Genomic DNA, 20,238 nt, shown 5'->3' with positions numbered 1-20,238 from the left:
ATTTCCCCAACCACTTTACACCAGGACTGTTTGGTAAAGTTAGGCAGTGTTATTAAAAAAATATGTATTTACAAGAAGACACAATACTTAATCATGACTAGCTGTAACTGTACTAGTCTTCTAGTGTGATTCTGTCATTGTGTTCTGCATCGGAGGTCACTGCAGCTTCTCCTTTTTTTATGCTGCTGTTTGCTTGTTGTATTTTTACCATAAAATACATGTACAGTCTAAAAACAGCATTTTTTTAGTAGTACAGGTGCGCTGGTACTCGCACTGTAAACTGTGAGACTTGTAGTCTATAGAAATAGCTACATCTGTGCCATTTACAGGATTTATGTCTCATCTTTTTTGATGAAAAGTAGGTGATGCAAAGGTCACTGTGTTGGTAATCACCAAGTATATGAAGCCACGCATCTATTATGTTACATTTGGCCCAGTGAGCAGCACATCTTACATCCTGTAAGAAATGCTGTGTTGTCATTGTTTGTGAGGGCGCTCGTGTTGTTGCACTGCTGTTGCCGATAGTCGCTGGTGGCTTTGCGTGTCCTTGTCACCTTTGTCTTTGTGCTCAGACCAGCTGGAGGTGACACGACTCCCCTCGTCTTTGTGCCCCACTTCAAGGTGCAAAGACCTTCTGCAATCCCTCCCAAGGACGCTGCAGCTGCATCTTAGTTACACAGCGCCCGCGCTCTCGAAGCAGTGTTAAATCTGAGGTACTTAAAAGGTCCTCGTGGGATATATTTGTCTGTAGATTTGTCATCAGACGCGGGGAATCATCACAGGGAAGAGATGAAAGGATTGTTAGAATATTGAATGAACGCCCTCCCCTTGTATTGTGTGTGTATTGTTCACATCATAAGTACTTACTTCTGGCCATTTGATAGGCTCCCTTTTAGTTGCCAATATCAATTCAATACCTCTGATAGCGGCTGTGTGAGACACAAGGGCTTCTGCTTCACACATCCAATTATTAGAACAAAGATGGAACTCTAAGACCATAATACACTACAAGGTCCTGTGACCTAAAATCATCTCTCTCGCCGGCTTGAGTGAGAATAACACCAGATTCCTCACAAATTTAAAATGCCAGGCCAGGCTTTGCATATTTAGCATTATTAAAGGCCAGCTCATTCAAAACTCATTTGCTTCTAATTTTATCTGTAACCTTGACCACTGCTGAGACATTCCACTTGAGAGAAATATGGATACAGTCAAATCTGGCTAATCCAAAATGGAGGTTGTCTGGATTTGTGAGGTTTAAAAAAACAAAACATATATCCGTCTGAAATGTATTCAGAATATTAAACGCTCATTTTGGATGCCAGACTGCCCTGCTCTGTCTGAGATGCATTTAGTTGTGTCTCAACACACAATTTGGAGAATGTGCGTATTCACGTCTCACTATGTATTTTGTTCGCTACGCCTGTTTGTTTGGCTGGTGTGTTTGGATTTTTTGGGGCTTGCATAAACAAGGGTCTACTATACATACTTGCAGATTAGCATACGTTCTATTTCTGGACTCGCAGGCCTTCAGATGGGTTCAGACTTAGAGGCTCTGCGTTGTAACTAATTCTAGTTAGTTAACACTGTGATAATTCATTGAGGCCCAGAGCACAGGATCAGCGACTGAACAACATATCCGGAGCAGGTAGAGGTTTGGTGTCTTTGCTCGAAGAAACGTAAGCTGGTGGGGGGATGCATTTTAATGGTGGGTGCTCTGGGGAAGAGGAGGTCTACCTCGCAGTCTCAGAAGAGATGGGAAAAATATAGCGGGGTCCTGGAAACACCGTGCCTTCTTTAATAGCTCAAAAAACATTTCACTTTTCCTAGTTTTATAACGATCTCTTCTAAATATGATTTTGAACTGATTACATGTTTAAAAAAATGACACATTACTTCTGTTCGGGGTCTCAGAGACAAACTAAAGAAATATTCTATATTTATTCATGCATAGGCATAACCATATATAAGATATGAATAACAGTTAGGGCTGTCAGGGCCTCCGTTTTAAAGCCAGAGTGAAGATAGTGGTATCAAAACCTAAGGAATCCATTGGTACCAACCATGTCATACTAACATGTCGCGAAGGAGGTTAAATAACTCTAAATTTTGGTGAGGAAAAACTGTCATGGCCATTTTCAAAGGGATCCCTTGACCTCTGACCTCAAGGTATGTGAATGTAAATGGGTTCTATGGGTACCCACGAGTCTCCCCTTTACAGACATGCCCACTTTATGATAATCACATGCAGTTTGGGGCAAGTCATAGTCAAGTCAGCACACTGACACACTGACAGCTGTTGTTGCCTGTTGGGCTGCAGTTTGCCATGTTATGATTTCAGCATATTTCTTTATGATAAATGCAGTACCTGTGAGGGTTTCTGGACAATATTTGTCATTGTTTTGTGTTCTAATCTAATAATAAATATATGCTTATTTACTCCATGTTGATAAAAGTATTAAATACTTGGCAAATCTCCCTTTAAGGGACATTTCGAACAGATAAAAAATTTCCGATTAATCACGATTGACTACGGACAATCATGCGATTCATCACGATTAAATATTTTAATCGACTGACAGCCTTAATAAAATATGAAGTATTTCCTTACTTTGGTTTAATAACAATGCTTTTCCGTTTTGGTGCCGCCATGAAAGCCCAGTTTGTGGCAAAGTGAAGGGTTATCACTTAAATACTTTTCCACATATTGGGTTTTAATAAGACCAGATAAACGTCACCAACAGCTCACTCCTAATGGAGTCCTCTAAATATCTATAATACGGTAGCACCGGCCTATCACAGTCGTCACAGTTCATCAATTCATAACAACTGCAATGCAATCCACAGTAGGATGAAATGTATTCGTCATTTCAAGAACAGAAATGTTTCCCTTTCACCTATTTAAAACTCATCTTAACTCATCTCTCCCCTACAGATCGACCCGAAGGTGGCGTTCCCCCGCCGGGCTCAGCCAAAGGTGAGTGCACCCTGATGGGGTTAACCGCAAAGAAGGAGTAGTGATGATGTCATGTGTCACCGCTCATCACTCAGCCCTGGTTGGCTGGGATTAGAGTCAGGCGAGTGACCAAAGAAGAGCGGCAATCCACTTGCCCAGCCTGACACTGTGACCTCGTACCCTGACCCCACCCAACCCCCGACCATCAGCAGCCAACATCTTACACACACACACTAATGATGGTCCTGGCACACACATAAATAAACGCCTACACACACTAGTCACCTGTAGGCACGCACATACCCTACAAGCCTTAAATGTAACGGACCTTAAACTCAAGTGAATTAGGTTGAATGCTCAGAAGAGCTTTCAGAAACCTCTGAGATTAGCTGAACAGCAACAAACACAAAGTCTTTCTTTATCAGCAGCATCTACTCCCTGCCTAATGTGATTAGTGGTAAACGATGCCTTCTCTTCTTCTGTGTTGCTAGCTGGTGACCAGGACAAAGAAGATCTTTGTCGGAGGACTGTCGGTCAATACCACCATCGAAGATGTGAAGCATTACTTCGACCAGTTTGGAAAGGTAAACTATACACAAATCTGGTATCTATTTGTGGCCATCCCGCTCCGTGATAAGCTCCCACTCCGTCTTTCAGATTCTCTAGTGCACTAAACTAAAGGACCCCTTCATCCAACAACCCCCCAACACCATGTTACAAATGTGTTCCAGTTTAAACTGGATATTAAAACTAATGATTATATAAAAGTGGATATGATGGTTTTTAAGTTTTCATAGAATTGAACTCTTGATTAATCATTTGTCAACCTGCAAACTATTTCAACTGTTTATCCATTTCTTTTAGCTAGTGTTCACTATTTCAACCATTAACCATTACTTTGAGCTATTTCAATCATTTATCCGTCAGCCAACTATTTCAACGTTTATTAGTTTATTACTCTTTCAACCATTCATTCATCACTTTTAGCTAACGTTAACTCTTTCTCTAAGCTTTCTCTGCTCACGCACTCTTAGTCACAACTTGTGGTGTTCGGGCGTTAAAGCTGACACAATATGTGGTTATTTTTTTATATGAAATCGAAATTTATCAAATTACTTGAGTTACTCCACAATCTTTCCGCGTACCCGCTGGCAACTGTATAAGTACCCTCTCGGGTACAAGTACCCCTGGTTGGGAATCACTGCTCTAATGGACTGTGCACCTTTTGATAGATTATATTCATCTGTTGGCCCCTATCCCTTTGACATCTCTCAGCTTTCGAAAAGCTTGTTTTTCTCCTTTTGTTTTACTCTTTTTCGTTTGAGTCGAGGCACAACAAAAAAGGGCAAAAGGGGCCTTATGTCGGAGAACAAACAGCAAATGTTTTAAGGGGAAAGAGAGGACTGAAAGGGAAAAAGATGTAAAAGAAAGGAAAGAAAATGACGTTTGCTCTGCCGGCTACACTATCAGTTGGTTTGTTAGTTTATCTCTTTTGTTAGCTGTTTTGCTCTTTTACAATCACTTCTTAGTGTTCTTGGGTTCTTCATTTGTCCTGCTCAGCTCCTTTGAATGAAATTTGGTGAAAGGCAAACACATGCTGTGGAGACAGATGAGTGGCCGGGGAGAGGGAGGAAGAAAAAAAAAAAAAGCAGCGAGAGGAGGGGAAGAGAAGAGGGAGATGGCGGGGGACTGAAAGAGAAGAAGCAACCCCCCGTGGAGAGGGAGGGAGGGGAGCTCGGAGGGGTTGAAGGGCAGAGAAAAGTAGGAATGTTGAGAGAGTGAAGAGGAAAAGTGGCTATGAAAGGAGGAAAAACAGCAATCTGATGGGTCATAAATGTACCAAAGTGTCCATCATGCATGAAATGTTGGGTTACTTTTTAAGCTAACTACACTTTGGGGGGTTTGGGAGTGCGTTTGAGTTCAGGCTCTTCAGTATTAACTAATCAAATGCAACAGCTGCTCCTGTAACAGCCCCCCCACCACCTTACCCAAAATCACTACCTCAACTCCCCTCCCATCCCACATACACACAGTCCCTCTCAGCTTGTTGCCGTGGTGACCTGTTTTCGCCCATTGTCCCGCTGTAATCCAGTGTTTTTCCTTTAAAAAATGTGTAAGAAGAGCGCATTTGCATGAATGGAAAGAAGGGTGTGTGCGTGCATGAGAGTGTGACAGTGGCATCAGCGGAGCTGCGATGGGAGGCAAGCTTGCATACATTTGCGCAGACTGTAAGACTCACAGAGTGATCCAGTTGTCACAAACATTAAGTGTGTGGTTCTGCTGTTTTGGTGTAAGCAGGAAGAAAATGAAAATGAACATCGCTTCACAACGTAGGCCTAATGGATTGGAAGAAATTAACAGCACGAACCTCCTTCTGCCTCGTGTCTGGATGTGTTTTCTCTCAGTTGGCCTCTGACTCATGTTTGGGGGTTATTACCATATTTCAGGTGCTAGTTCAAATTCGCATTATGTCTTCTAATTCTGGGTCGTGGTCGACCTGGATCACATTGTAAACCTGAGCATAAACTGAATGATTTTAGATCGTTTCTGGCCCGAATTTTGAGTCGGACTGAATTTCAGCTTGGTTGGTCAACGTCAGTGCCTTTTTTCTACTTTCTTTACAGTAATCAGAGCATAGCATCAAGATAACAATATACAATAGATATACTAAAACGAAGCTAGCTTACATCCAATTCTCTACTGTCCACGTCTTTCTAGCCACCTGCGAGTCCATATATGCCGGTGCCTCTTTTTTTAGATGTCGACGCAGACATGACGGTGCAGGAGTGAGTCCTAAAACCCGGAAATGAGTTAGCATTTTAGCACTTCTGGTTCCCTTGTCTCAAAGTCAATGGGGTTTTTGAATGGGCTTTTAGTTAGATGCCTGAAATAAGGTCTGTTGTTAACACTAGCTTAAGAGATTTTAATGTTTTGTTCTACGATATAAAATACGTCAGTAAATATCCCACTCATGAATTTTGAAGCCTTTATGTGTCTTAAAAAAGGCGATTGCTAACAAGTGGCTAAATGAGACTAGAAAACGTCATCACGCTGACTCGTCCGCCTTTACAGCCTCGTTGTTTATACTCACGTTCATGCGACCGTGATGTAGTTCATTTATAGCCCAACGTTAGCTTTTTACTTCTGGTGATTGAATTTACGCCTTAAAAATCATAAAAGTGGTGTTCATTTGTGGAGGTTATCTTGCTGAACAAAACGTGAAAGTATCATAAACGTTTGTTTGCCACAGAGCTTATTTTCTGCAATAAGCCAAAAACCAATGGAAAATCCCATTGTCTTTTTGTCGAGGGAACCAGGACGATGCTAACTTCCTGGTTGGCCTACAAAAATACGTAATCCCTGTAGCACTCTATTGGGACTTGTACAGTCCTCTGCCAGCAAACAAACATTACCTGCCTCGGAGCTTTCAAGCGAATCTTTATTGACAATTGTCAACAGCCAGAACTGTCCTCAGGCGCCGACGAGACCGTACAGTGTGAGCACATAAATCGTGAGCTTTGGCTTTACATCGCTAACGATCCACTCGTACTGTAGGAGTAGGAAATACACAACAACATTTCTAAAATCGTCCAGTGTATGCCGAGCTTTAGGTGCATGTTGTGACATGTGTCATGCTTCCTGACTTGGTGTTTTGTAAAATGGCAGCTCTGTGCCGAATCAGTTCTCCCTGGTGATCACAGACGCTCGTATCTAAGACAACACTCCCTCCGCAGGATGAGGGAATATTTGGACTGTTTGGACACGTGAGACCAAAGCTGTATCATGGATAGCGCCGATCCCACAGTGCATTCCTGCTGAGCGGGAGGTATTTCTTGTTTATTATCTGAGCCTGGTTACAAGGTGCAGGTTAGGATGGAGTAGGACTCAGTGTCCTGTTTATTTTCATACTGTGGCACCGCCTCGCAAAAGGAAAACACAGAATGCACTATGCATTTTCTGCAACTCTTTGATACCGGCTGTAGTTTATTTTTTTTAGAGTATACTTCTGAAGGCGCACCTACACAAACTCCATTGGACTGGAGTGAAATGGCTGCTCAGATGACACGTCAGGTGTTTTGGACCAAAGGCGAGGAGTCATGTGTAAATGTGTGGTTTGAGAAATAAGAATCCTGAGGTCTTGTAATCCCCCTCAACCAGCTGAGAACACCTCCCTTTCTATCTGGCTGAAGGCAGAGCCCGTGTGGATCAGAGAAATGTGTCTTAAACTGGTAATCAGGCATGCAGTTAGGTAATTTGATAATTAGCATTTCAGGCATTTCGGTCATACAGTCAATTATGTTTAACCCAGAGGAAATCCCTGTTTTCACGCTTTTCATCCTGCTGCTGCTTTCCCTGAAAGAAAACCGCCGTTGAAATCCCTCTTCTGAAATCAAGTGAGAGAATAGGTCAGAGCAGTAAGTAAGGAAAGGAATGAGTGGATAAGATGAAAAATGCAGCATGGACAGGGCAGACGGGAAAAGTTGGGACTCCACTCACCCATGTGAGCTGGCGATTAGAAGGCTTGACTGAACACTTTGTCTGCTGGCCTGTTTAGAGAGAGATGGCCGGAGAGAGGGAGAGAATGAAAGAGGGAGATGTGAGGAGACAGAAGGGGGAAAAAAATGTGAATGCCACCTTTCATAATCTCGTCGAAAGTGTAATGGACTTGTCAGCAAACGCTTGTTTCTTCAGACAATAGCTGCACGCTTCACTAAAAACTGGATATTTTTAACGCCGCTCTGGGAAAGCTGCGCATGATCACAGCTGACCCTCGATTTCTGTGCAACTTCACGAGAATATGACCTTAACTTTTCCTCGCTCCCTGCATGCATGCTGGCTAGTTAGCGACTGAGCCGCCTCTAAGCCAATCTCAGACCCCCACAGCTATCCAATCAGATTGTCTTACAGCACCCTGGGCAGTGGACATCGGAGATCGTCCTCTTATTGGTTTTGGCAAGGGCAAGGGGTTGGTGTGCGACCACAGCATAAGCTCGCACACGTGACGGCGTATTTCTCAAATCAGCACGCCATTGTGTTCCAATGGAGGATGAGCCACATTAGCATGACTGTACAGCGTATTGTCTTTACTCGGGCTTCATAAATGTGTCTAAAAAAGCTCCTCGGACTGGCAGCGCTAGCTACCCATCAGCCACCTCTCTTCCAGAATAGATGCTGCTAATGCTAACAGGACGGCTAGCTGTGCGTGTAACTCTACTCTTATGATAACATGTTGGCTTGCAGCTGTCTACTTACTGTCCTGTTCCCTGACTCTCTGCTGTGTCATTGAGTTTGGACGACCGGAAGGGTGGAAGGCATGAGGGGAGAGGAGGAGGAGGAGGAGGAGGAGGAGGAGGAGGAGGGAGTTAAAAACTGAATGAAGGACAGAGAGAGGAGGGGGGGCTCTGTGTGTGTGTGTCCGACCTATATGTTGACAAGGATGAGAGTTAAAAGGGTCAGGGGGGTTGTAGAAGCAACCTTGATCCTCCGACATTCATCTTTCGACAAGGGAAATCCGAAAATCTTTCGCTAGCACAGGCCCTCATCCAGTGGTGGAAAGTAACTAAGTACTTTTACTCAAGTGCTGTACTTAAGTACAGTTTTGAGGTATGTGTACTCACTTAATACTTAAGTATTTCCATTTTATGCTTCTTTATACTTCTACTCCACTACATTCCAGAGGGAAATATTGTACTGCATTGGCAGATATAGTTACTAGTTACAAAAACAAACAAACATAAGATCAGTTTATAAAATACATTTTAACATTTTTTATAAAATTTGTTAAAAATTAAACCAGTTACTGCTCTAGTTTGGCCTGCCAAATTTTTCAAATAGTTTCATTTAAATAACTATTTGAATCCCTAAGAGTGACCCTGTGGAGTCTGACCCCAGGGTTGGGAACCACTGAACTAAACAACTGATATAATATATAGTATAATATAAACATAATAATATATGATTCCATTAGTTGCAAATTAATAGCACATTTAAATCTGTTCAAAATGTACCTTCAGGAGAGATTTGTCAAGTATTTAATAGTCTTATCATCATGGTAGTGGGCAAATATGCTGCTTTATGCAATTGTATGTATATATTAATTATTGGAAATCAATTAACAACACAAAACGAGTACAAATATTGTCCAGAAACCCTCACAGGTACTGCATTTAGCATAAAAATGATGCTGAAATCATAACATGGCAAACTGAAGCCCAACAGGCAACAACAGCTGTCAGTGTGTCAGTGTGCTGACTTGACTATGACTTGCCCCAAACTGGTTGTGATTATCATAAAGTGGGCATGTCTGTAAAGGGGAGACTCGTGGGTACCCATAGAACCCGTTTACATTCACATATCTTGAGGTCAGAGGTCAAGGGATCCCTTTGAAAATGGCCATGACAGTTTTTCCTCACCAAAATTTTGTGCAAGTTTGCAGCGTTATTTAGCCTCTTTCACGACAAGCTAGTATGACATAGTTGGTACCAAAGGATTCCTTAGTTATTCTAGTTTCATATGATACCAGTATCTTGACTCTACCTTTAAAACCTGCCCACTACAAACTAAAAATCGCAAGTTGCGTTAATGCGTTAAAGAAATTAGTGGCGTTAAAACAAATCTGCATTAAAGTGTTATTATCGCATTAACTTTGACAGCCCTAATAATAATAATACATAATTTGCAAAACAATTACTTTTACTTTTGATACTTTTAAGTACATTTTGATTATAATACTTCTGTACTTTTACTTAAGTAACATTTTAAATGAATGACTTTTACTTGTAATGGAGTACTTATACATCGTGGTAATGGTACTGTTACTTTAAGTACTTCTTCCACCACTGCTGTAATCTCAACTGGAAGACGCGGATGTGTTTTTACATCTCAAGTAAAGGTTAGAAATCGGATGGCCTGGTCATCCAGAGGCCTCTGCCACTCATGTTACACTGGTTTGAGTTTCAGTGCTTGCTGCCTTAATGAAAATAGCCATGTAGTCATACGCCACATGTGATGTAGGAAGATCAGTGTTGCAGATTTTTTATGAATGTTGTTGCAATACTTTTTTTGGTTCAAACGACATAAAGGTCATTTGTACAGCGATACCAGGCCTCGGCTTCTCTCTCTCTCTCTCTCTCTCTCTCTCTCTCTCTCTCTCTCTCTCTCTCTCTCTCTCTCTCTCTCTCTCTCTCTCTCTCTCTCTCTCTCTCTCTCTCTCTCTCTCTCTCTCTCTCTCTCTCTCTCCTCATGCCGTCAGAGCTCGAGCAGAAGCTGCTAACTTTCCTGCCAGTGAAGGACAAGTGAGGGAGGGAGGGAGGAGAGAGGGTGAAAGGGGGGAGGGGGGGAGGAATATGAATAGGCAGTGGAGTGAGTGCAAAAAGGAAAGTGGAGGGAGAAGGAGAATGAAAGGAGAGCGTGTTGACAAAGACCCCAGTTCACTTTGTTCTACACTCTCTGATCCAAAATGTTCATTTATCCTCCATCAAAACTTCACCTTCTATCTTTTTTTTTTAATCACCCCATTATTCATCAGTTTCCCCTTTTCTCCTTCTCTGTCACATGCTTTCTCTCCCTCTCTTTTTCCCTCCTTTCTATTCATTGAAATTAGTTGGGGAGGGACGAGGGACGAGGGGGGGGGCAAGTTCTTCTAATTGAAATTCTTTACAGGGTCTCCATGGGAATAGTAAACTTTGTGGAGAGGGAAAGAAAGACATGGACGGATGAAAGAGGGAAAAAAAAGAGGGAGAGAGAGAGCAGGACAGAGTTTGTGAGAACTCGGAGACAGAGCAAAGAATGGGAAAGAATTTCCTTCAGCGCTTCGTGAAGCGGGAACGTTCGCTTCTTTTTCACCTTGATAGATTGTATTTCATTTTATTTTTATACAGCGTCCCCCCTCTCCTCTCACTGCCTCCCTCATTTCCCCCATCACTCTCTTCCTTTCTCTCCCTCTCGTTCTTTCTTTTTCTTTCCTCCTTTGTCACCTGTCAGCCCTCCCTCTCTCCCCCCTCCACCCTCTCCATCTGTTTTCCCCTCTTACTCCAATGCTAAAGAGGGACAATGGCACCCCATGCTGTGTAATGGTGTGTGTGTGTGTGTGTGTGTGTGCGTGTTAATATGTCGAAGCTCATCTATTCTTTGCTTTGTTCTCGCAGGTCGATGATGCCATGCTTATGTTTGACAAAACAACCAACAGACACAGAGGTACGTATGCGTAGAGAGTTATGATAAACACACACACACATTATGTTAATATGTCTCGACACAGTAAGCGGGGACACCTACAAACATGTCCTCGTAAATGAAAGGAGAAACAGCGTGTTAGAGTCACCAGGTGAACTTCCACGAAAAAGTAAAATGCAGATTTCTTTTTCTTAAATGAAATGGAAAGACAATGTGATTTATCTCTCTCGGCGAGTTAGAAGTACAGCGCCACGCTGAGGGTCGGGATACAGGGTCAGGATGGTTACGTGTAACTTAATGAGACAAGTGAGGAAAGAGAGAGAAGTAAAAGAGCAGGGTGGGGTGAGAGAAATTGGGCGTGATAATTGGTAGAAGACATTAAATCTGGGCTCCAGTTTTGGGGAACCACGCCCCATCCCTGCTCCTCCTGATGCCAACAGCTTGATTGATAGGCAAGCCATGCGAGGCCTATTCTGATGTCTTTTAGCTCCTTGTGTTAGAAACTTGTGGCAGTCTTACATCCACACTAATACGTTTTCCTTTTAAAACGCATAACTTTTGCCACATTTATGCCTAGCGTCCACACTACTCCGGCGTTTTTGAGCCCCTAAAACGGAGTTGCTTTTTAGTCTGGCAATCAGCCTCGACCACCAGTGGTTCATTTCAACATGGATAATGAGTTACAAGCCTTGCTGACCTTGTTGTCAATGCTAGCAGCTGTTAAATTCTGCATTTTATAATGCTACTACTGCCTACATGCGCAGGAGGCAAGCTATTATTTGAGTGCTTTGCATTAATTCCTGTGTCTAGCGCTGCTTCCTGTCCAGTGTATGTGGATGGTCATGTGACATGCGTTTTCAGGCTTGGTAGCATGGATGGAGGTTAATTCTGAAAAGGCCATAAAACGCTTGTCTGGACGGAGATTGTTTTCATTTCAAAATGCCATTTTAAAACATATTTGTGTGGATTATGTAGCCGTATTATAGCCACCGTAGAGTTTTAAAAAGTTTATGGGAAAATATACTCTTGTCTTCAACATTGTAGGGAACTTTTCAAAAGGAAAACTCTGTTTTTACAGCATCAATATCGCTGTAAATGCTGAGATCTGGGGCCGTCTTTGTCAAGAAAACAGGATATCGCAAACATGAACAATCAGAGAGGTCAAGTGTTGGAATAAATCTGTTTGTGTGTCTTCCAGGCTTTGGATTCGTCACCTTTGAGAATGAAGACGTGGTGGAGAAAGTGTGTGAGATCCACTTCCACGAGATCAACAACAAAATGGTACGCAATGTCAGCAGTGACATATTTCATCAACCTTCAGGTTTCCATTTAGGAACAAAAATCATCTAATGAATAAATCTCCAATACATGTAGTGATGAGCATTATTTACTCAGTAATGTTTGAGCTGCTTTTAGTTTTCTGTCAGGGTGTGTTGTGAGTTTAAGAGTCACGTTGTGTAGTTGTGTATTAATCTCAGAATTCTACAGAACTTGTTAATGAACATTGGTTTCCTGTGCTTTAGGTGGAGTGTAAGAAAGCCCAGCCCAAGGAGGTGATGACGCCAACGGGCTCAGCCAGAGGCCGCTCCAGAGTGATGCCCTATGGGATGGACGCCTTTATGCTGGGCATCGGCATGCTGGGTAAGATCCAAAGTCAAATATACCCGTAGCAAATGCATTGAAGTCTCTTAAAGGGGACATATCATGAAAAACTCACTTTTTCAGTGCTTGTGCACATACATTTGGGTATCTGGGGTAACTGGAAACTGTGAAATAAAACAACCCAGTCAGTTTTTGTTGGCTGTCTAGATCAGAAAATGTGATTCAATAAGCCATTCAGATTTGACTCCCCCTTCCTATGTCACATGCAGGCTCATTAGTATATATCGGCCAACTATCTTTGCAAAGGTGCACCATATTTTTCTTGCAAGCCAATCAGAGCAGACTGGGCTTTTTCAAGAGGGGGTCTTAAAGAGACAAGCGCTAAAACGGAGCGTTTCAGACAGAGGTTGAATACGGGTATATTCAGACAGACAGGATGAGAAAAATAATGTGTTTTTTGAACATTAAAGCATGTAAACATGTTCTAGTAGAAACCCAAAATACAAGTATGAACCTGGAAATGAGCATGTTATGTCCCCTTTAAAGGTTTTATTTATAAGCAGTAGGTGTTGTGGTTTAGAGCAGAAGCATAAACAATGACATTTATGGGCAGTTTCATCAAATATATCCTCAGGTAATGTCACAATTAGTAATGTATTTGACTGTTTAAATTAAAGGGTAGTTTTGAGTTATTGCTGGGAGAATAAAATCCAAAATTTCTAATTCTTGTTAGTCAAAATATAGGCCTGTTTTAAAGCGGTGTTAACCAAACATTATACATGTAATAGTGTTGTTCAACATGAGAAAGGTTTGATGGCCATTTGTCTCAATAATAATGCATTTTTTAATGGACACACCTGAATACCTTTCATTAGTTTCACCTTTAGATTTGGTGTACATCTTAGTCTATAGACCAGCTATTGCTCTTCATCTTTATGCTGCAATACAAAACTAACCTTGTGCCATGATGTTTGTCCTCTGCGGCTCCTTAACATATCATATATGTCTTGATTTCACCCATGAAATGTAAAGAAAAAAAAATCCAGTTCACTTGAACTAAAATTGGGCTTCTTAATTTGGTTGATATGAATCTCTAATCTGATTCTTACACGCTCATCTCCAGTGAATACAACTATGATGTGTGATGTAAAAATTTAGAGGTCACAGACTGAAGGGCGATGGAGCTCTACACACTGGAGTGAAATATGGTTTGAAAGCATCCTCATTGAGAAAAACAAACTGAGAGCTGCGTGTTATTTGTGGTTGTCTGGCTCCCTCTGCTGGACACTGTACTGTACTGTAGACCCCATCGTCTTAGTAACGCAGTAGATGTTGTTTACTCACTATGGTGCATTTGTTATTCGTGTTTGATGACCCCGACCCTTAAAGAAATACAGGAAAATAATCTATTATGATAATGTAACTTGTAATTTTTTTTTTATTTCCTTTGGTGGAAGTGTTCTCTGGACACAAATGTGAAGAAACTTTCAAACAGTTTGGCTGAAATTGAGTTTTTCTTATCGTACTATATCTAGGCGTTTTTTGCAATGGACTTCATTATATTTTAGTAAAAAACAGTCATGTGCCCAAATACTAGACATTGTATGATAAGAAAACTCAGAAACTACAAGGAGCACAATCTCATAACAAGTTGAATATCAAAGATATACACATATTCAGTGTGAACATTTAAAAAAACAAAAACATTTAATAAACACGTTAGCGTTTTTCCTAATTTTTCAAAAATCCTGTTTTTGACTATTAATAAAAGTGGGATTTTTCATGTGATATAAAAATGTCAAAGTTGTACTGTTAGATACTTACCCAAAGTATTTCCGTACCAAATTTGAAGAATTTTGACCAATCAATCAACAAATGTTGTGGAACTTTTCTTATCATACTAAATACAGTCTTTAGGCACAAATGGGTTAATCTTCACGCGTCTCCAGTAGAGTTGCTCCAGAGCTTCACTGTAAACTCAACATATTCATTGGCTGATTAAAATGAGCCCAGAAAGAGACCCTATACACCTAAATGAAAATCCTATTACAAGTTTTCTTTAGGTAAAACCAATCAATATATAATCTGTAGGTTATTATGTTAACCAGCAAATAAATTACATTACATTACGAGGCTTATGTCTTTATGTTTTCATGTGTCTTTATTCAGCCAAGTTAACTAAACTGGTTATTATTTTCTATTTCAGGGTACCCAGGTTTCCAGACTACTACCTACACCAGCCGCAGTTACTCTGGAATTGCTCCTGGTTACACTTATCAATTCCCAGGTGAGTCCATATATGCATCTAACATTTAACGCACTCTTTATACAATCCGGTCTCACGTCGGGAAGGCGTATAAATAGCACGACGTTACACAGACATTTCGGGTGTCATGAGGATGCATTTTAGGCTCAGGATCACCCATCAAAACTACGGTAACGTCCACAGTTGAGGCAATAAAACAAATTAGTTAGATTTAGGAAAACGTCATGGTTGGGCTTAAAATAAATAGGAAAACTAAGTAAAATACGTACGGACATGTCACTAACATCACTAACGAAACTGTCACCAGTTTCCTGGTTAAAAGTCGTGTGTTTGTTGGACCCGTCCACCTCCCCTACCGGCCGCCATAAGCGGTCTTTCTCCCTTTTTATTCTACGTTACTAGCTCTGAGTGTTGCACATTTAAGCGGATGTGTTTACATTGCAGTCAGAACAGACTACATGGCGTACAAATGAAACGCCAAAAGCAAGAATGGAGTTGTTATTGCACGCTAAATGCCTTGCGCATTATCGTGTCATTCATACGCCTTTTTGTGTGAACGGGCTACGTTATACTACTATAGGTCTTCTAACAGTAGTAATAAGTTTAAATGACACAGGCTGTAGAATGTAGTTGATTCAGCTGTGAAGTACTGGGGTCATGAAATGTGTAAGAACTACAAGAGCACGCACACTAAATACCATCTTATTGTTGTTCCTGTATGTCTTTCCAAACCTTCTCTAAAATATCTCCTTACGTCTCAAATCTCAGATTTATTTCCCTTTTTTCTCCTTAGATTCTTCAGTGTTTATTTGATCTACTTATGTAACCTCCTTTGATTTGGCCGTCGCCCCTCCTTTTCCTTTGCTCCGACCTTCCTGTCTGTCTTCACAGTAGATGTTTCTGTGCTTGTGCGTCCATGTCAGCGTTCTGCTGTGGCTAAATGTCTCTGTGTGTGTGGCTTTGTTGTCTGGCCGGTGGATGGCGACTGTATTTACGAATCGCTCTCTCTCTCTTGACCTTTCTCTGTTTCTAGAATTCCACTTAGAGAGGACCCCCCTCCTGACATCATCCAACCCCCATGAGCTGGCAGGTCAGTTGCTCCTCGTTCCTCCAAGGGCCCCGAGAGAAAAAACAGAAAGCTATTTAGCAGCAGAAAGTCAAATGAAACTGCTGGCAAGAGAGCGAATAACCATATTTCTCCAAATGTCAAACTAATCCTTTAATGTAAGCTGACAATGCCTTTGATGAGAACAGTAAAGTTGTTTATTAGAACAATGAACCATTTTCCTTACTGAAATAGGCAAACAATTACAACAAGCTTTGTAGTTTCCTGCAATTATTCCAGTCAAGTGTTTTTTCAGCTGTTCTGAAAACGCAAATATAAAGACGTGTGTGATCTTTTGAAATGATCCTTTAAACTCAAATTAAACTTTCTGTTTGTGTATCCTGCGGCCGTATTAACATTAAGTATCGTACCACTAAGAGTCGCCTTAAATGGTGCTAAGAGTTCCCAGCGAAGAGACTCCTCTTAGGAGCTGTTCACAAAGCTGTTCACAAAGCTGCTGAACTTTTACTGAGAGAACTCCTAAGATAAAAGAACAGGTACAAATTAAATGAAAAATTTTATAAAATTTTATTTCAATAACAATTTGAATATAATTTAAAATTTAAATGATAATAAATATTATAATAAATTTAATTAAATTGAAATAATGAAGTAAAAAATTAATTTAAGTATAAATTAAAAAAAAACAAATTAATTTAAATTAAAAATGTTATTACAATTTTTATTTAATTCAAACAAAATTAAGTTAGTTTAATTAAAAATCAAACTAAATTGTAAGTTAAATTAAAGAAATCATGTTTTAAATTAAAAAAACAAATGCAATTACATTTTTAATGAAAAGATCAATTGAAATAAAAAAAAGAAATTGAATCAAATCAAAGATTACATTAAATTAAATTAGTAGCATTTGACGACTTATGAACAGGTCTTCACTGACTCAGGAGTCCTCTGGACTGCCTCTGATTTGTCTCAGGGTGTGAATATGGCCCCTGCATCTCCAAGCAGCTCCTGCAGCTCTGTCTTTACACTGCCATCTAGTGGCTCTGAGTTGTTCTTGAATTGTCATCCTCCTTATTTTTATCATGAGCATTATTTAGTTCCTTATTTTCAGAGTCTAAAGTCAGATTTCATAGGATTTTATGTGCCGTTGGTTTTGGGATGTTGCCCCCTACCCCAGCTGGATTTAAATCAGATGGCAGATGTTTGCGCAGATGTTAAGTCATCCGACACTGAGCTGTAGATTGTGACTCATGATCTGATATGAAAGCGATCCACAATGACAGTGCAATAATTTGGTTTGTTTGCAACCCTCAGCCATTCCCCTGACTGCATATGGACCAATGGCAGCTGCAGCAGCTGCTGCAGTAGTTAGAGGTATGTGTGTGTGTGTGTGTGTGTGTGTGTGTGTGTGTACTTGTGCATATACTCGCCTACGGTAGAATGTGTGTACAATGTCCTGCTTGGACAAATAAAAGAGTATTTTTAGACGTATGTGTGTGTTGAAGCCTGACTTGACTTGTCTCCTCTGCCTCTCAGGCTCCACCCCTTCACGCACAGCTGGTTTCCTGGGCACCAGCAGCCCCGGACCAATGGCTGACCTGTACGCTGCAGCCAACCAGGACTCAGGAGTCAGCAGCTACATGAGCGCCGCTAGCCCCTCCCCCAGCACAGGGTTTGGCCACGGTCTAGGGGTAAGTCACACGGCCCACCGACGCACGCGCACACACATCCCCGTATGCTTGGATGCACGCATTATTCACAAATCTCATAGAAAATGTATCCCGTCTTGTCTGCGTATCCCCAGGGTCCTCTGATTGCTACTGCGTTCACTAATGGCTACCACTGAGAAGACTCAGGTCACTGAAGATGGGAGGGCCTCTCTTCTGCTGATGAGCCAATCAAAATGCTGGCTGCCCTCTGATGGCACAACCTGATTGGCCGGACACGGGCTTTACCAGGCTCTCCTGGCCCCCTGTGGCTCCACCCACCGACTGAATATCTTTTTAAAATCCTGAACTCTGTTTTGCTGTACTAATCTCACTTCAACATAACGTCCCCCGTCTCTCCTCTTTTGTCCTCATGTAGTGTAATAACTAGCCCCCCCACACCCCTCACCCCACTCCTCCTCCGTTTTCCATTATTTTCTTTTGAAGATGAGAAAAGAAAACTGCAAAAAAAAAAAAAAAATCTCTGAGGAAACGTTTGTCATCTTTGACAAAGTCACAGAGGACTATTTTGAGTTTTTTATTATTATTTTATTTCAATGTGATACGTCGTTTCATCATGAAATTCTTCAAAGCCGTTACTGATGTGAACAGAGAGAGAAAACGCCGTGCGAGATGGGTCTCCGTCTGAAAACCATTTTTAACAAAGGAAGAACAAAAGTCCTCTTTTTAACTCGAGCATCACGGAAACATGAAAAAAAATGTATATTTTGGTAGTCTTTAAAAACAAAACCTTTGTAATATTGTTATTAATATTGACATAATAATGATAATCTGTAAGGTATTTTATTCTGTAATTGGTTTTAAAGCAATGTTTTTATGTCTTCCTGTAAGATATTGTACATAGACGTTGGGATGAGGGAGGGGTGGAGGGGTTACTGAACCGGCTCGCATGTCATTGGTTGGTTTGGGAAGGGTTAGCAGCTGTTTGATTGGCTGTCATCTACTACTACGTGTGGTCATCTCACTACTTTTATTGGTATGCATATGGTATGTATGTGTACATTGTTGGCCAGTCGGCTCCAGTGACGCTTCAGCGTAGCGCTGTCGAGAAACAAAACTTCCAGGAGCTTGTCTGGCACATTCGTTACAGTTAAATAACAGTTTATGTCACAATCTCATCACTTTGACTTAATTTGAACACCACGATAAACCAGATTTCTTGCATCTTCATGAAAACTACTTTAGATTAAAGATGACGAACTACGTAAGCATTACAACCTTGAACAGGAGAAATCAGGGGTTCACGGGGTCGGGGGTTTGACTTGACTTCCTCTTTTTTGAAAATATTATATATATATTTTTGCGCGATTCACTTCTTAATGTTTTTATTGTTTTTATTGTTTTTCTTTTTGTTTTTTTTTATTCTTTTATGCGGTGTTCACCACCGTGAAAACAAATGAAGGACATTCTCAGAGAAGCAATTGTAGAAAAACATCACAATCATGTTCTGTCCTCTTATCGCTGTTGAAGGTGCATGTGATTGCGTCTGAGTGTGTGTGAGTGAGTGTTTGTGCGCATACATCAAGGTGTAATATGGAACTACTTTTGGCGACGAAGGAGCATTTCGATTGCCAATTTTTTTTGGTACTGAAAAAAAAAAAAGAAGATCACCCTGTTCCATTGTGGCTCATCTGCTCCTCTCCCCCTCGACCTCCCTCCCATTTCATATTTAGGTTTAATAAATTTGTGCTCCTCTGGAACCGACATATTGTTTATACACAGTTGCTGCTCCGTGTAGTGGTGAACAGAGGGGGTTTGGGCAGGGAACCAGAAATGGAACAGGGTCTCGCTCCCGGTCGGCTCTGATACAGGACCTCAGTACGGACGACACTGGCTGGCAGGAAAAGTAAAAAAAAAAAGTTGGAACAAATTCAACGTTTGCAAAAACAAGCAGGCTGTTTGTTCAGCCTTCTTGCTGCAGACTGTTTGATGTTCAGCACAGCAGAAAACTTCCTGATCCAGCCGGTAGTTCCTCTGTCAGACCGCCTGGGACACGACATAAAACTACTGCTGGACACCAACACTGTAACTTTTTAACTTACAATAAAGCAATAAGTTATTTTTTACCTTACAAATGAAAATAGTACTATTATTGGTAATAGCAGACGACGTGTGGATAATTCTGCGGCATTAAGACTTATTTTCAGAAAAAAAAAAAGAAACTATATTTTTCTGTTTTGAGATCTTGTTCCCCTTGTATATTGATTTTAACGATGTCTTTTGTTGTGTTGATGTAAGGAAAAGGGCCAATGCTTTGAATGGAGCTCGTGGCTCTACATGAGCTCAGTTAAAGTTTAAGATATGGGCTGTCCCCTGCCAAGCTTTACAACAATGCTTTTCTTTTTTTCCCTTGTTTTATTTTTCTGATAATTTCAATTTTAAAAACCTAATAAATTATTCTAAAGCGTTTCATTGTGATTTTTTTATTGTTATTATACATTTGACT

At 40.9% G+C, this 20,238-nt stretch overlaps 1 protein-coding gene across 2 annotated transcripts in view; it reads left to right on the top strand.

The window, feature by feature from the left end:
- Positions 1 to 19,224, top strand: part of LOC141764049 (RNA-binding protein Musashi homolog 1-like) — a 31,508-nt gene extending 12,284 nt beyond the window's left edge. Inside the window, exons 5-14 of one of the 2 annotated variants that reach the window (XM_074628960.1) lie at positions 2,936 to 2,977; positions 3,448 to 3,540; positions 11,104 to 11,152; positions 12,330 to 12,412; positions 12,655 to 12,772; positions 14,940 to 15,020; positions 16,033 to 16,089; positions 17,380 to 17,439; positions 17,602 to 17,756; positions 17,837 to 19,224. In XM_074628960.1, coding sequence (XP_074485061.1) covers positions 2,936 to 2,977; positions 3,448 to 3,540; positions 11,104 to 11,152; positions 12,330 to 12,412; positions 12,655 to 12,772; positions 14,940 to 15,020; positions 16,033 to 16,089; positions 17,380 to 17,439; positions 17,602 to 17,756; positions 17,837 to 17,911 — 813 coding nt within the window. In that variant the 3' untranslated portion in view covers positions 17,912 to 19,224. The remainder of the gene's footprint in view (positions 1 to 2,935; positions 2,978 to 3,447; positions 3,541 to 11,103; positions 11,153 to 12,329; positions 12,413 to 12,654; positions 12,773 to 14,939; positions 15,021 to 16,032; positions 16,090 to 17,379; positions 17,440 to 17,601; positions 17,757 to 17,836) is intronic. The other variant, XM_074628970.1, reaches the window with a different exon arrangement.
- Positions 19,225 to 20,238: the final 1,014 nt, after the last annotated feature.

Source organism: Sebastes fasciatus, chromosome 1, assembly GCF_043250625.1.
Source record: "Sebastes fasciatus isolate fSebFas1 chromosome 1, fSebFas1.pri, whole genome shotgun sequence".
Taxonomy (NCBI): Eukaryota; Metazoa; Chordata; class Actinopteri; order Perciformes; family Sebastidae; genus Sebastes; species Sebastes fasciatus.
This window is presented reverse-complemented; position numbering and strand designations above follow the sequence as displayed.